The sequence below is a fragment of the Heterocephalus glaber genome, unplaced genomic scaffold, assembly GCF_053883595.1.
Source record: "Heterocephalus glaber isolate CG9 unplaced genomic scaffold, H.glaber_assembly_v1.0 deba00000122, whole genome shotgun sequence".
Lineage (NCBI taxonomy): Eukaryota > Metazoa > Chordata > Mammalia > Rodentia > Bathyergidae > Heterocephalus > Heterocephalus glaber.
The window spans coordinates 13,500,910-13,514,737 of NW_028258138.1; the positions used below are offsets into that span (position 1 = coordinate 13,500,910).

General features: G+C 36.4%; 1 protein-coding gene across 1 annotated transcript; it reads left to right on the forward strand.

Annotated features, from left to right (window-relative positions):
• The first annotated feature begins 6,305 nt into the window (after positions 1-6,305).
• On the forward strand, positions 6,306-6,980 carry Cldn17 (claudin 17). Its single transcript, XM_004842258.3, has one exon. The coding sequence runs from the start codon at positions 6,306-6,308 to the stop codon at positions 6,978-6,980; it is 675 nt and encodes a 224-aa protein (XP_004842315.1).
• The last annotated feature ends 6,848 nt before the right edge of the window (positions 6,981-13,828 follow it).

Consider the following 13,828-nt stretch of genomic DNA (forward strand, 5'->3'; position numbering starts at 1 on the left):
GCCACTATTTTCTCTTAGTTCACTGAAAAGGAAGTTTTGTGCTTTATCTGTTAGTTTCTTTGTAGGAATCTTTTTGGTCTATGTCTTGTACTCTGAGTGACTACTTTGAAGATAAAAATACGCAGCATATTAACTATTGTTATTCTCATATAATTTTGTAATAAAATTTTGTTTTATTTTTCCATAAAATAAAAACCCCAAAATATAGTAGACCCTGAAAGAATTGAGAATTATGCATTTTCTGAAAAACTGTTTTCCTTTGTTTGGATTTTTGTTTTGTTTTTGTTATTGTATCATATGGACACTGCATTGCTGCTAAAAACCTTGGAGGCAAATCCATGTTAACAAACATGACATGTATTTTGTTGATGAACTTCCTGCTATTTTTACATTCTATTTTCTACAGTTGATTTTCCTTGTTTCTGAAATTTTCATTTGGTTTTTATAACACAAGGCATTTTTTCATTTTTACAATCTTTTAGAAATATCTCTGCAGCCATGTTAGATGAGAAGAAAAAGAAAGAAAAGAGAGAAGACAAACTCAAAGATTTTTAGTGTGTGTGTGTGTGTGTGTGTGCGTGTGTTCTACTTGGATAGACTCTGAGGTTTCCTTGATGGATTTCACAGGAAAGTCTATTTGCATATTGGTATGAAAGTATCCTCAATAGAGTTTAAATTTGTGTTAGAAATGCAAAATAATAGAATAAACTTGATGACTACCTTGTGGTATTAAAGTTAATTTAAATGATTTTTAGATTACTTGCGAATTAATTCCTGGGATAATAGTGTGGGCTTTTAAACAAATCAGGTAATATTCCATTATGTCAATCCAGTCTTCAACTCTGTAGCAAAGTACTCAAAGTGCACATTTATAATTTAAGAAGATAAAATTAAATAGCAAACCTTAAGTTAGGAGAGGGCTTAATTAAGTGGAACATTGTACTGATTAATTTATTCATTATTCATTCAAACAGTATTTCTTGGGCACATACTACAGATCAGAGGCTCTATGTTATGCACTGGCTATCTAATGGTAAATACAGCAGGCAAAATCTCTATTCTCACAGAGTCTACTTTAAATGGAAAACTACTTAAAAATAGGAATAGAAATGTATAATTATTTAGATCTTGAGAGAAAAATGCTATGGATAAAAATGCATAGCATTAAGAAATATTAAAACAATGGCAAATGTAGAGACGGTGTTGAAAATAGTATGATCTGAGAATTCAGAACAAATTTTTCTTGTGACTAAATTTGGATCAAAATCCAGAGGAAAGGGAATAATTATTAAAGGGCAATACATACATTGCTGATGGGAATTGAAAAAGAAATTTAGAGAGGATATACTGTCATTGAAAGTCAATAATGGAGTAAATAATAATACAGTAGAAATATTACATATATAGTTATGTATATGTGTATGCATACATTTAGTCTATCAACACCATCAAATTAACTCCACTGATTTTATCTCCTTTACATAACACGAATCCATTCACTCCGTGTTGCCCCTACTGTTAGCCAGTTTTGATCCAGTTCAAACTTTTTTTTGACTCGTTTATACTTGTTAAAACTTGAATTGACCACTGAGGGATACAGGCCATACCTTTGAAGATAGACATACAGTAAATTAGGAGAACGTCTGAATGTATTCTGGTGTGGAATTCCTGAAAAGGGAGAGAAGTGAAACAAGATGAGGATTCTTTGAGTGTTCTAATTTTCTCATTCTGGTATTCAACCTCCACTCCTATTCAATTGAAGTTTATACTGCCAGTAAAACTCTGAAACATTTATTTAGAGAGAAGTCAAAAGGCCCTCAACCTAAATTAGATTCTCTAAGATTCAATACAAGTCCCAGGAGGATATGATGTGATAGAATAAGTCTCACTGGCTGTGGTCTAATGATAGATTATCTGTGGACAGGACAGGCTTCCTACATGAGTACAATCCAGAGGGTGGAAACAGCTATTTCCCTGCATTCTTCACTGGGCTGGCTGGCAGAAAACCCCATTCTAGAAATTGAACTCTTGTTTATTTTCTATAAGATCACTCACACCTCAGTGTCTCAGCCTGAACATATGTGCCCCTGGGTACAGTGATGCTGATGTCAGTGATAAGGTAGTTATCTCTGATGCCTTTCTCTATATCTAGTCCACCACTGACTTTCACTGCTTGTGTCTCCTGCACATAGCACAAATCCAGCCACTCCTCCACATTGCTGCTACACTATCCAGCCTCCATCTCCTTTCATTTGGATCATTTCAATAACCTTCTAACTATTTGAATCGGCTGCCTTTCCATAGTCCCAAAATGGCCATATGGTATTGGTAAATGATATTTTTCTTGGTTGTTGTGGTTATTAATTTAGACTTGAGACTTGATTATGTAAATACCAACTTTGCATTTCTCATAGGAGATCACTAAATTGTTCACGTACCCTGCATATTCACTTCTTGCCTATATTTGCTCCCCATCTCAGTCCTTCTGTCTTGTGCAAGGTCTTCCATTTCGATTAGACCCAAGCTCTCACTGGCCTCAGTGCCCGCACTCAAACTGGCTCCCTGCTAGGATACTGTTTATCTCACTCTTTGCCTGATTATCTGGTTAATTCCTATCAACGAATTCTTCATCTTATAATTAAGGTTGCAATCTCTTCTGTTTATATTTTATTTATACCTCATTTTTAAAAATCAATCACTGTATCGAAAATTTTAAAGCCACGTTTTATGGTAATGGCTTGCTTAATATTTGCGACATTTACTAAAATGTAAGCTTTGTGAGGACATATAATAGATTCATGGTAATAAGCTAAGTTTCAGAGTTAACCAGGAGCCAAAATGAAGGAGTATGTGGGTGTGTGTGTGCATGTGTATGCATATGATACAAAAGTATCTTTATTTTATCTTGGAGGTAGTGGAGAGCTACTGGAAACTTTTAAGTAAAGTGATAGTATGATCAAGTTTGTATTCAGCAAGATCTTTATGATTTCTCAATGCAACATGATCAGATATGTATACTGCCAGAGGCCAGGAGATTCAGATGAGAATATTGAAGGGTGAAATTAGAACAAGAATGTACTTAATACATTAGAATCCAGTGTCAATAAGTGGTTAAGTTCTCTGGGAAACTATAAGGCAGAAATTAATGAATTGCTTCTTATGTCATCCACATTTGAGAAAAAGGAACCAGATTGAACATGGATGGAAGTCAAGTTGTGGTCCAAACACCATGAAGAGTTCCAAAGTGAGTTCTGGATCTGGAATTACTCTCAGACTTAACTCCCAGTTGGGGCTCTCAGATTGAAACTTTATATCCCTATGTTAATCAGTCATTGGGTATAGCCTGCCCCCATGGATGGAAATGGCTTGAGCAAGGGTCTCTTTCCACCAGTTCCTGAAGGAGGCTGATGGTGGAAGATGGGAGCATGACAGGAAGAGGAGAGGTGGTGGCTTTCATGAGACTTCCTAGACAGCATGTGAGCTGAGAAGAATACACAGGTATATACGGGACCCTGGAAGAAATGAATAAATGAAACAAACATGGCTAAGATACCTATAAAAAGAAGAGTCTGCGAATGAACAGATACAGAAATACTAAGCATGTTGATGTAACCAAAGCAATTGAGACAAAAACCAGACAAAAAAAAAAAAAACTTTCCTGGGTGTTTTCTTGGGACCAAATACGCTGTACACATTCCATAAATTTGATCTTCAAAGCAGCCTTATAAGGTTGGTGTTATGATTATTCTGATTATGTAGCAAAGATAATTTTGAGAGATTCAAAAATATTGTCAAGATGGATCACTAAGTCATCATGCCAAGACCAAATCTCTCCCCAAAGCACATGATCTTTCCCACCTTATAAGAAGACAGTGATTTGTCGACATCTTTACAGAAAGGAACAATAAGCAAAAATATTGCAGTATTCTTTGCAGATAAAGTTAGGATTTCCAAGAAGTGTATAACCCTTCTAGGAAGATTTCAGTGGCAGCATGGTGGTGAGAGGCATTTTTTTAATGTGGTAACATTGCAAATGCGAGTGGACCAAAAGATATACAAAGACACAGTATATCTTTAGGGAATATATGTATGGAATTTTAAAATGGAAGGTAATTTAGTATATTCATGTTTGAAAGGTCAACTCAGAAAGAGGAAGAAATGGTCAATGGAACAAAAGTCTCAAGAGAAGGTAGAAGGGGATCAGAAGCAAAAAAAAAAGTTGGGGTGGAAAGCAGTTTCTCCTACTTGTTAAAGAGAAAAAGTAATGATGGCATCAACAACTGACTTTGGCTCTAAGAGGCAAAGTAAAAGCTCCTAAATTATTTACGTTCTTCAGATTATTCTTATTATTATTCGGGTGTACCTCCATATCCTAAGTAAATATATGTTCTCAATTATGTTTACTTGTAGTACAGACCAGATGCTCTTGCTGGAAAAACATTAAACAAATGGAAGGGAGCATCAAACTCTAAATTTCTAAAACAAAGTGAAGATAGTACTAAAAATGAGATTGGATGAGGAAAAGGACCGAGAATGAAGAAGAGGAGCTAGAAGTTGTAAGTCAGAGTAATAGTGACAAATCCTGAAGTGCGGGAATGACTAAGCCTGTGTCTCAGCAACTCAAAACAAAGGACCCTGAAAACGCCTCATTGTGAGCTGGTGTTGGGATATATCAGGTATGAAGAAGTCATGTATTTCCTCCATGATTCATATTCCTTAGAAAGGAAGACCTTAGACTATCAGGAAAACTCAAGAGTTGTTGTATTTCTTAATTCTCTTACTGGGTTCTTTAAATTTGAATGATATTGGGCCACCTATCAATTCTTTGGCTTGAGGTTGAATGAAAGAGAGAACTTTTTGCTGACTACAATATCTTCCAGATAAAGAATTCTGGGTACACTGGCTTCTGCACAGTTCTCATCCTTAAAATGCATTCTTTTGGGATATGGAAGAGAAATTTTAAAAGTTTATGGTTCCCACATTAAGCACTCATTCATGGTCAATGTCAGGAAAGGGGTAGTTGAGTATGTCAACTTCATTCTTGAATTTTGAAATGTTCTCAATGAAATTTTTCTTGCTTTGAAAACTATCTTAAAAACTATGGGAGAATAGTGTTGAATTTCACATGCTAGTATAAAAAGCTTTGAAAAAAAGCTTCTCTCCCTCCTGTTTTCAAATCAGACTAAAGAGAAGGGTTAAGAGTGAGGTAGAAGACAGATCTGTCCTTGGGTCATGGGCCACTTCCCACACTATTAGTCTTAGCCAGTACTCTCTAGTCTTCATATTCTACCCTGGCAAGTTAAACACAAGTGTGGTGTCCTTAAAGATATCTTCCAGCTCTAAAAGATTTTCTACCTATCTGAATTTTAAGTAATTTCACAGCCAAATGCAAAAAACCTTTTTTATGTTGTTCTATAAAATGAAATAGACTTTTGGTTTCCATAAATGTGACATATTCCAAGCTGTCATGAAGAAACATCTAATGAAAGTTTACATGTTAACTATATTTCAAAAGAGGGAGAGATGTTACTTAACCATTCACAGAATAATTGCAAGTAAATCCAAGTCAATTATGAGGAGTGCTTTTCTGTGTTCTTCCTTAATGGAGCTAAAGAATGAACTGTGAAATTTGAATTTCTGTTTAAGACTCCTCCTAAATATCAACAGGTTTCACAGAAGTCTTGAATTTAATGCCTAAATATTTTTCTCTATCCTGAAGTCTTTATTAAAGCCAGAGTTGATTATCTGTATTAAGAAAAAGTGGTTCACATTAGAAGAAAGTAATAGTCTCAAGTTCAAAGTGTTTTCTCAATTGCCGTCTAAGGGACTGGAGGCTTTGTGGCATGATTTTTAGTTGTGGCTTACCACATATATTTATACTTCCATATCAGTTTGATTTTTAGACAGGAAGTTTTCAGCTCTGTAATTAGCAATTCACAATGGAAGCTTTGACACTTAATTACAGTGTTGCTAAGACAATAATAATATGAGAAATACTAAAGTTGAATGCAGTATTTCTTGACACACCTCTGGCTGCTTTCTTATTGGCTAGTCAACAATTATATATGACTAGTGAATAATCCACACAGAAATGAAGATGTGTATACTGCAACAGCATGCATTTATAGCAGGTACTTCTAGTTAGGCCAAATGCAGACACTGCTTCTGATTTGGTCCAAAACATTAAGGGCAGCAGCCCTGGAGAATATCATCAGAGACTGCTCTAGACTCAGAGAACCCTCCACATTCCGCATCTGAAGCATCTTCTACTACTCCAGGTTGGATTACCCTTTAAAGGAGAGGCGATGGCATTTTATCCCCTCCAAATTGCTGGGCTGGTTCTTGGGTTTCTTGGCATGGTTGGGACTCTTGCCACAACCCTTCTGCCTCAATGGAGAGTTTCAGCTTTTATTGGCAGCAACATCATTATCTTTGAGAGACTCTGGGAAGGGCTCTGGATGAACTGTGTCCGCCAAGCCAAGGTCACGCTGCAGTGCAAGTTCTACACCTCCATGCTGGCTCTCCCACCTGTCGTGGAAGCAGCAAGAGCCCTCATGTGCGTAGCCGTTGCTCTCTCCTTCATTGCTCTCATCATTGGCATCTGTGGCATGAAGCAGGTCCAGTGCACAGGTTCTGATGAGAGGGTCAAAGCATACCTTCTTGGAACTTCCGGAGTCCTCTTCATCTTGACGGGCATCTTTGTTCTGATTCCAGTGTGCTGGACAGCCAATATCATCATCAGGGAATTCTACAACCCAGCCATCCCCATCGGTCAGAAACGAGAGCTGGGAGCAGCCCTTTTCCTGGGCTGGGCGAGCACTGCGGTCCTCTTCATCGGAGGGGGTCTGCTCTGTGGATTCTGGTGTTGCAACAGAAAGAAGCAATGGCGCAGATATCCAGCCCCCGCACACTGTGTGCCGTCCAAACAGAAGCAAAAGAACGTGACCGGGCTCAGAAAGACCTCCACCAGTTATGTCTAACACGTGCTTTCACACCAACTACGGATTATGGTCAATGCATTTTTTAAAAGTCCTGCCAGAAACTGTAAGTATGTCAGGCAGGAGAACTTTGCTCATAGCTAGATTTAAAATGAGACGAATATTGTAATTTGTCACCTGAGGCGGAAATGTCAATGACATACTTGGCTATACTGATCTCTTGTGTATAAATGCATTTTCTATTTATTGGACTCAACACCCATTTCAAATTATGTGCTCTAAAACCAAGAATATTCTTAATCATTAAAAAGTATATAATGATGGACTATTCCTTTCTATCATATATTTTGTGGCAAGACATATAAAATTGCAATTGCTAATTCATAGAAATTAAAAAGATAACCTATTATTTTTCCTCCAAATTATCTCTTATATACTTAATAACAGCTAAATGGTGATAATCTTGAAGAATCATCCTGGAAAACTTTATATATCAAATAAATAATGATTTTTGGTTGAATTGATCCAAATGGAGAAATGTGGAAATTCTTGTTCAATGAAAGGTGTTTTTCTTTTTGTATTCCTTTAGGAGATACACTAAAATTTCCACACATTAAAAGATAAAGAAGTTCTGATTTCTCTAAGATCATGCATGAAGATGGTTTCTAAGTCCCCAGTGCAACAGTTAAACTTGCCTAGAATTACATATTCAAAAGAAAATAATTTATAAATCCAAAAGATTATGCTTTCATAGCTTATGATTTCTATCTCTGATCGAACAGAAGTGTCTATCCTGATAGTACAAAGCTATTCACAAATTCTCATCAAAAAAGATACACATCATGATTAGAGAATTTAGATTTGGATGTTGAAGAGAATGGTTTCTGTTCCTTGTTTTATTCTTTAGTCACTGTGCAGGTTTAAGCATGCTAATAAAAAAGAAGAATCAAGATGATCTTTCACGGAATTAGGCAGGCTTAAGTAAATAACTCCTTTTTATTCTCCAATAAACAAATAGTCATGGTGAAAATATTTTATGTTGTTTTAATTATATGCATTATTTTCTCAATTCTTCATTTCCCATGTGCGTATCCTAATGTGCAGGTTCAAAGTGGAGACAGTTGTGTGGGAATGGGTGGGGAGTGTTTGTGAGGAGAGATTTCTCCTATGGGCTGCTTCTACAGAAACCCAATATTTTGTGAATCAATCCTTATATATTCAGTTTCATCCCACATATATTATTTTATCTTCTGATATATGTAATTTATAGTATATAATAGCAAAAAAAGAATTTGTTCAGCAAATATTTACTGTATGTCCATCCTTATAGGAAAGTAATAAAAGTTACTATTATAATGATTGTTGACATATGAATTTAGAATGAATTTCTGTCCTCAAAAGTTCACTTGCTAACTCTGACTTTAAATTATCAATAATTCATTGTGATATCTTGATCTCAAACCTTTACTCCATTCTACAAACCACCAGCAAGTCCTCAGATATTCAAAATGTTTAGTAATATAACACTGTATTAAAACCACTAGTAATATTTAAATGGTAAGGTTCACATAAATATAAATATGTTCACATCATAGCAATAAAAATTTTAAAAAACAGTGATTTAGGTGGAGTTCTCCTAACATTTGTTTTCCTGGTTAATATTGCTTATATCTAAAAGGACTAATTTATCTTATACAGTCAAATAAGTAAGACAAGAAGACAGCAATATATATACTTAAAGGTTGTCATGAAAGCATTTGTCTTCTCTTTTTACTCACCTAAATGTAATTAGTTTTACAAGGATGGGCTTCTTATATTAAATGAGGTATGTGATTCTGCTGGTCAGAGGAACCTAGAGTATAAAGGTGTAACAGTGAGCAGAACAATGACATAACATTAGCTATTAATTGTGTATCAAAAATGTGGAACTAACAATTCTGGTTCTTGCTTTTTCATTAATCAAAGTTAACTCTTGAAAAGTAATTTCTACATCCCCTATTTGGTTGCAATATTTTCTCTACTCCATCAATAGAAATTTCAGTAATTTTCAATGAGTTTCAAATGTAAATCCCATACCACAAACCTAGGCAGACAAGAAATATGTCTATTTTTCTAAAACTTAATCAAAATTCAACTTGTGAATACTTTCTCACATATTACCCAGTTCTTGGAATCTTATGTCAGACTGAGCAGTACTTGAGTCTGTGACTTTAGGAGATCAATTCAATATCATCAGTCCAGGACATTATCTGTGAAATTGTTCATTGTAGTGTCACCTTGGTCTTTTGGGGCTTCTCAGGTCTGTCATTTCTCTGTCATACTTGGCCATCTTCTGAAAGACCTGCTCATGAATCCTTTCTGCTCAGTGATTACAAACTTGGCTGCAATTAAAATGGTGTGGGGAACTTTGAAAAATACCAACACACCCCATGTTAAGATGATCTCTGCCACTATTTCCAATAGTTAGGACCCAAAACTTGACCTGCTGAGCTGCCTAACAGCTGGCCACTACACTGATATAGAGGGCAAAATTACTGCTTCCTCTAAAAGATTGTTTTTGATGTCACCTCCACAATCCCCCTTCCTCTCCATTTTATAAAATTTATACAATTTTATAGATGTTTTCAAAAACAAAATACATCCAAAATGAAACTCTTCTAGCCTATTTTTTTCCTTGATTTTGCTATAAACTCAGTGAAGTACATAGCTAACTACAAGCTAACTATACTGGAGAGTGAGGAACACAAAAAGGAAAAAAAAACTGAGGAAGTAAATTAGTAAAGTAAATTATTACGGTATAACATTATTTAACACATACATTATCAAAGATGTTTCAAAAGTATGACTCTTTTGTAGTTTTCAAAATGCATGCTAATAACCCTGTTATAAAAAATCTGGACATAATCTAAACCATTGTTTGGGGTTCTTTTTCTGCTAAGAACCACCATGTAACGTGGACAATGTAGACTTCATTATTAACATAGTTCAACTAAAATAATTGAAATGTACAAGGTTACATGACTTGGCACATAGGTCTTAATACATATTTAAAGAATGATCAAGAACCAATCTGCAGACAGTATAATAGTTTGAGATTTTATCTCATATTGCTTCTTTCCTTCTCCAGGGAAGAGATAAAACAATAAACAACTCAATAAATAAACTTAATAAACAACATAATAATAAACAACTTAGATAATAAACAATAATAAACAATAAACAACTTAATAATAAAACAACTTAGGCATGTATAGATGGTTGTTGCTTTTTGAGTCTGAACCGTATGAATTATGAGGAGACTCTGGGCAAAGAATAGTATTGCTCAGCCAGGTGGAAGCCAAGGTTTCATTGCACTTAAGATTATAAAATGATTTTATTTTATGAGTATAAAACAGAAAGAAGCAGAATGAAGAAGGCCTACATGGCAACGGACTTCTGGAGAAGAGGAGCCAGGTGCTCTCCTCCTAGCCCAGCTCCGCGGGACTGAGACATGTGGAAATGATAAACTCTCAGATGGGTTTGAGAGTCCAAGGACAGATATCAAATGTGGCCTGACCCAGTATAGCCAAGCATGTGGACAGATTTTCCCATGCCCTCCCTGTACTGAGGGATAAGAAATTTATCTACGAAGTTCTTAGCCTAAAAGGCAAACATAATCTTGACAAGTTTCCTACAGCTAGAATACTATAGGGGGCAGAAGAAAACATGTCCTGCCCCCTAAAGAGTCAGACTCAGAGGCCTAGAGTTTAGGACAAGGAGAGTCAGCAATAATATAAGCACATAGATAAATGGCTCATCCATGACCTGTTTAACCTCAGATCCATTCCTTACTCCTACTCTGCAATAATCTGTGTCTCATGGAGGCTGATGCTCAGGGGTTGTGCAGTGCCATGTTAAGAGTGGGTGCTGAGAGGGTCCCACGAGGTACAGGCAAAAAACAAAAGGATTCTATCTCCAAAGAATTTAAAAGCAACAGTAAAATCAGTTAAATATTGAGTCTGTGCATTACTATTTTTCACTTGGTAATCTTTTTAAATAATAGCGGTGATAAAGCATTTCTAAAAAAAGAAGTGAATGTTGATCTAAATTCTGAATGGTTATTATTTTTACCACTCAGATAGATAGATGATAGACTGTGAATTGGCTGAAATGTGTCTCCATCAGCAGTTCATGTGTTGATGTCATAACCTCAGAAGGTTAAGATGTGACTTTATTTAAAGATAGAATTTTTATGGAAGTGATTACATTAAAATTAGGTTGTTAGGCTGGGACCTAATCAAATATATGACCAATATTCTTGATAAAGAGAAACTGGGACACAGATAGGTATGGAGGGGAGACAATGTGAAGACATGGGAAGAATACAGCCATCTAGAAGCCATAAATGGGCCCAGAGTAGATCCTCCCCTCACAGCTCTCAGAAGGAACCAACTCTGTCAACACCTTGATTTCTAGATGCCAGAACTGAAAGGAAACAAATTTCTGATTTTTTAATTATCCTGTCTGTGATACGGCAGCCCTAGCAAACTTAGGTAGATAAAAAGATAAGCAGGTAGGTATAGATTAGATAGGCAGACAACTGATAGATAGGTGGCAGATGGATGATATAGAAAGATGACAGAGAGATAGATGCTAGAGAGACGATGCTACTAGATGTCTGATACACACAGTAGAGGTGACTGATAATGTAGATGATCAGTTAGGTATGTAAAAATCTGATCAGTATGCATAGTAGATAGCTGATGGATAGATAGATGCTGTATGTATGCTGCAGTATCTCTAACATTTATAGACTTGACTGCTTGTGTTTGCTATAAATATAAATAGAGTTTTATCCTAGATTCAGATTCAACAGGGCATGTTTTTCTAAGGCATTCTTCAACCATTCTGTTTTATTGTTTTAACTTTTAAGCAAAATTAAAACAGTTGCAATAAAATAGCAGAATTGAAATAACTGCTGTTCTCTTTCAATGTCGTCACAGTTTCTGTGTTTTAGAAATTAGAGGCACAATCTACAAAGTAGCTAGTTTGAATGATTGTAGCTTGTTTTGAACTTGTAGAATTTCTTCAGGGTAAAGTCTATAAAGGAAAATAATGTTGACTAAAGACTAAATAATAATAATATGCTAACCAATTTATGCTGGAAAATAGTTTTGTTTAAAAAGAGTGATATATCAAAAAGTGATTTCTTGCAGGGATCAAATTCTCTCCATAGACCACTAGAGCTGCCTTTCCCCAGCTGCTGTGGTCAGCCACTGTCTGCCCGCCTGCCTGCCTGCCCTGCCAGTAGAAGGGAGGCACTGGGGAAGACTGGCATCCCTTTCCCCTCTCTCTCTGCCTTGGACACAATGTACACCCAGCTACTACTACGGGGCTCCAGCAATACTACTCCACTCTTGGCTTCATCGATGCTGTTTTTCTTCCCATTCTCTCAGTTTCAGAGAAATTGCTGCCTACTGCTGCTTTTGGAATCTAGGAGGTTCCAACCTCTTTCCTTCAGTTTATCAATGATCCTCATAGACCGGGAACCAATTCCCTTTATTAGCCTCAACTAATGAGAATACTTTTGGTTTTCTTCATTAGATCTGAGTGATGAGATGACTGAAAACCATTCTGAATGAGGGCACCAGCAGGGTCCAAGTGAACAACTGAAGGTTTTAAGTATTCCATCCATCACTTGATTTTCCATGAACCCAAAGAACTGAATGCTGGGAAAAATCTGGGACCCCCACTGAATAACTGTATTCATTGGGGCTCGAACTAAAAGTTAATTCCTAAAATATTAAATTTGTTTTTCAAAGCACCAAGCCTATAGGTGATGGAAACTGTTCACTGAACAAATGAATATTTGATGAATTAAGAAAGGAAGACATTAATAACCAAGACATTATATGAGGCACCTAGGAGGAATTAGAAGTTCAGTTACTAAGTGTGTGTAGAGTTCTGTGTTTTTAGTATTCTTTTAGGTAATATTATTTTCAAGAAAATATTGATTTAGTGGACAAATGCTACCCATTAAGGAACTGCTATAGATAAAATATGATGCAAAGAAAATATCCTTGAGAGGCAAAGATATAGTCTGAATTCAGACTGTGTTATTGCAAAGTTGAGAATTTACTGATAGAAATAGTTCATAAAATATTTAGTAAGAAGTAAATCATAATATGGCATGACTGCAACAAAATGAAACTTTTACTACAGTAAATGTGTATCAAACATTTTATCATGTAGGACAAACAATGCTTTCGTCAAAGAATAAATACCCCACACTGAATAGCAAGGTTGACTGTGGATATAGATTTGGCAGAAATAAATTGGTCAAATAGACTCTGAGAAACAAACAGATATGCTATTATAAAAGAGAATTAAAGTACGAATTACAGTGGATAGAGAGCTGGCACAACACATAAGCAGTGAAAACAAACAAAAGTATGTTTGTTGTAGGGAGAGGCCATAGGGACTGAAAAGGAAAACTTTGATGGGTACCAGGGGAGAGAAAAAGAATCAGTTTCACCTTGAGGAAAATAATTCTTACAGCAATGGCATTTAATTGGTGGTGGGTCTTCTTAGAAGCAGAGGAGACCCCAGTGGCACTTTTCAAACTCTCCTCCATCCTCTCTTCTTATTAGAGCTGATGCCCGGGTTAGAATCTAAACTGCGAGGCTGAAGGGGTCATAGAGAGTATTGAAGCCAAGGGAGGTTGGGCTCTCCAGCTGCCTCCTGCTCACCTCAGCCCCGGCTGACTCGAGCCTGGCTGCATTCCACCGCTAATTCCCCAGACTTCATCTGCACACCTCAGCCCAGACCTGCCCTCCAGCTTCTCGCTCGCCATCCCCGACATCCAGTGCCTTCCAGTCTGTCATCCCCAGCTGGAACTCAGGCCCTTTTCT

Excerpts from the sequence above, each read along its gene's own strand:
- Cldn17 (XM_004842258.3), top strand. The coding sequence starts at position 6,306 with ATGGCATTTTATCCCCTCCAAATTGCTGGGCTGGTTCTTGGGTTTCTT.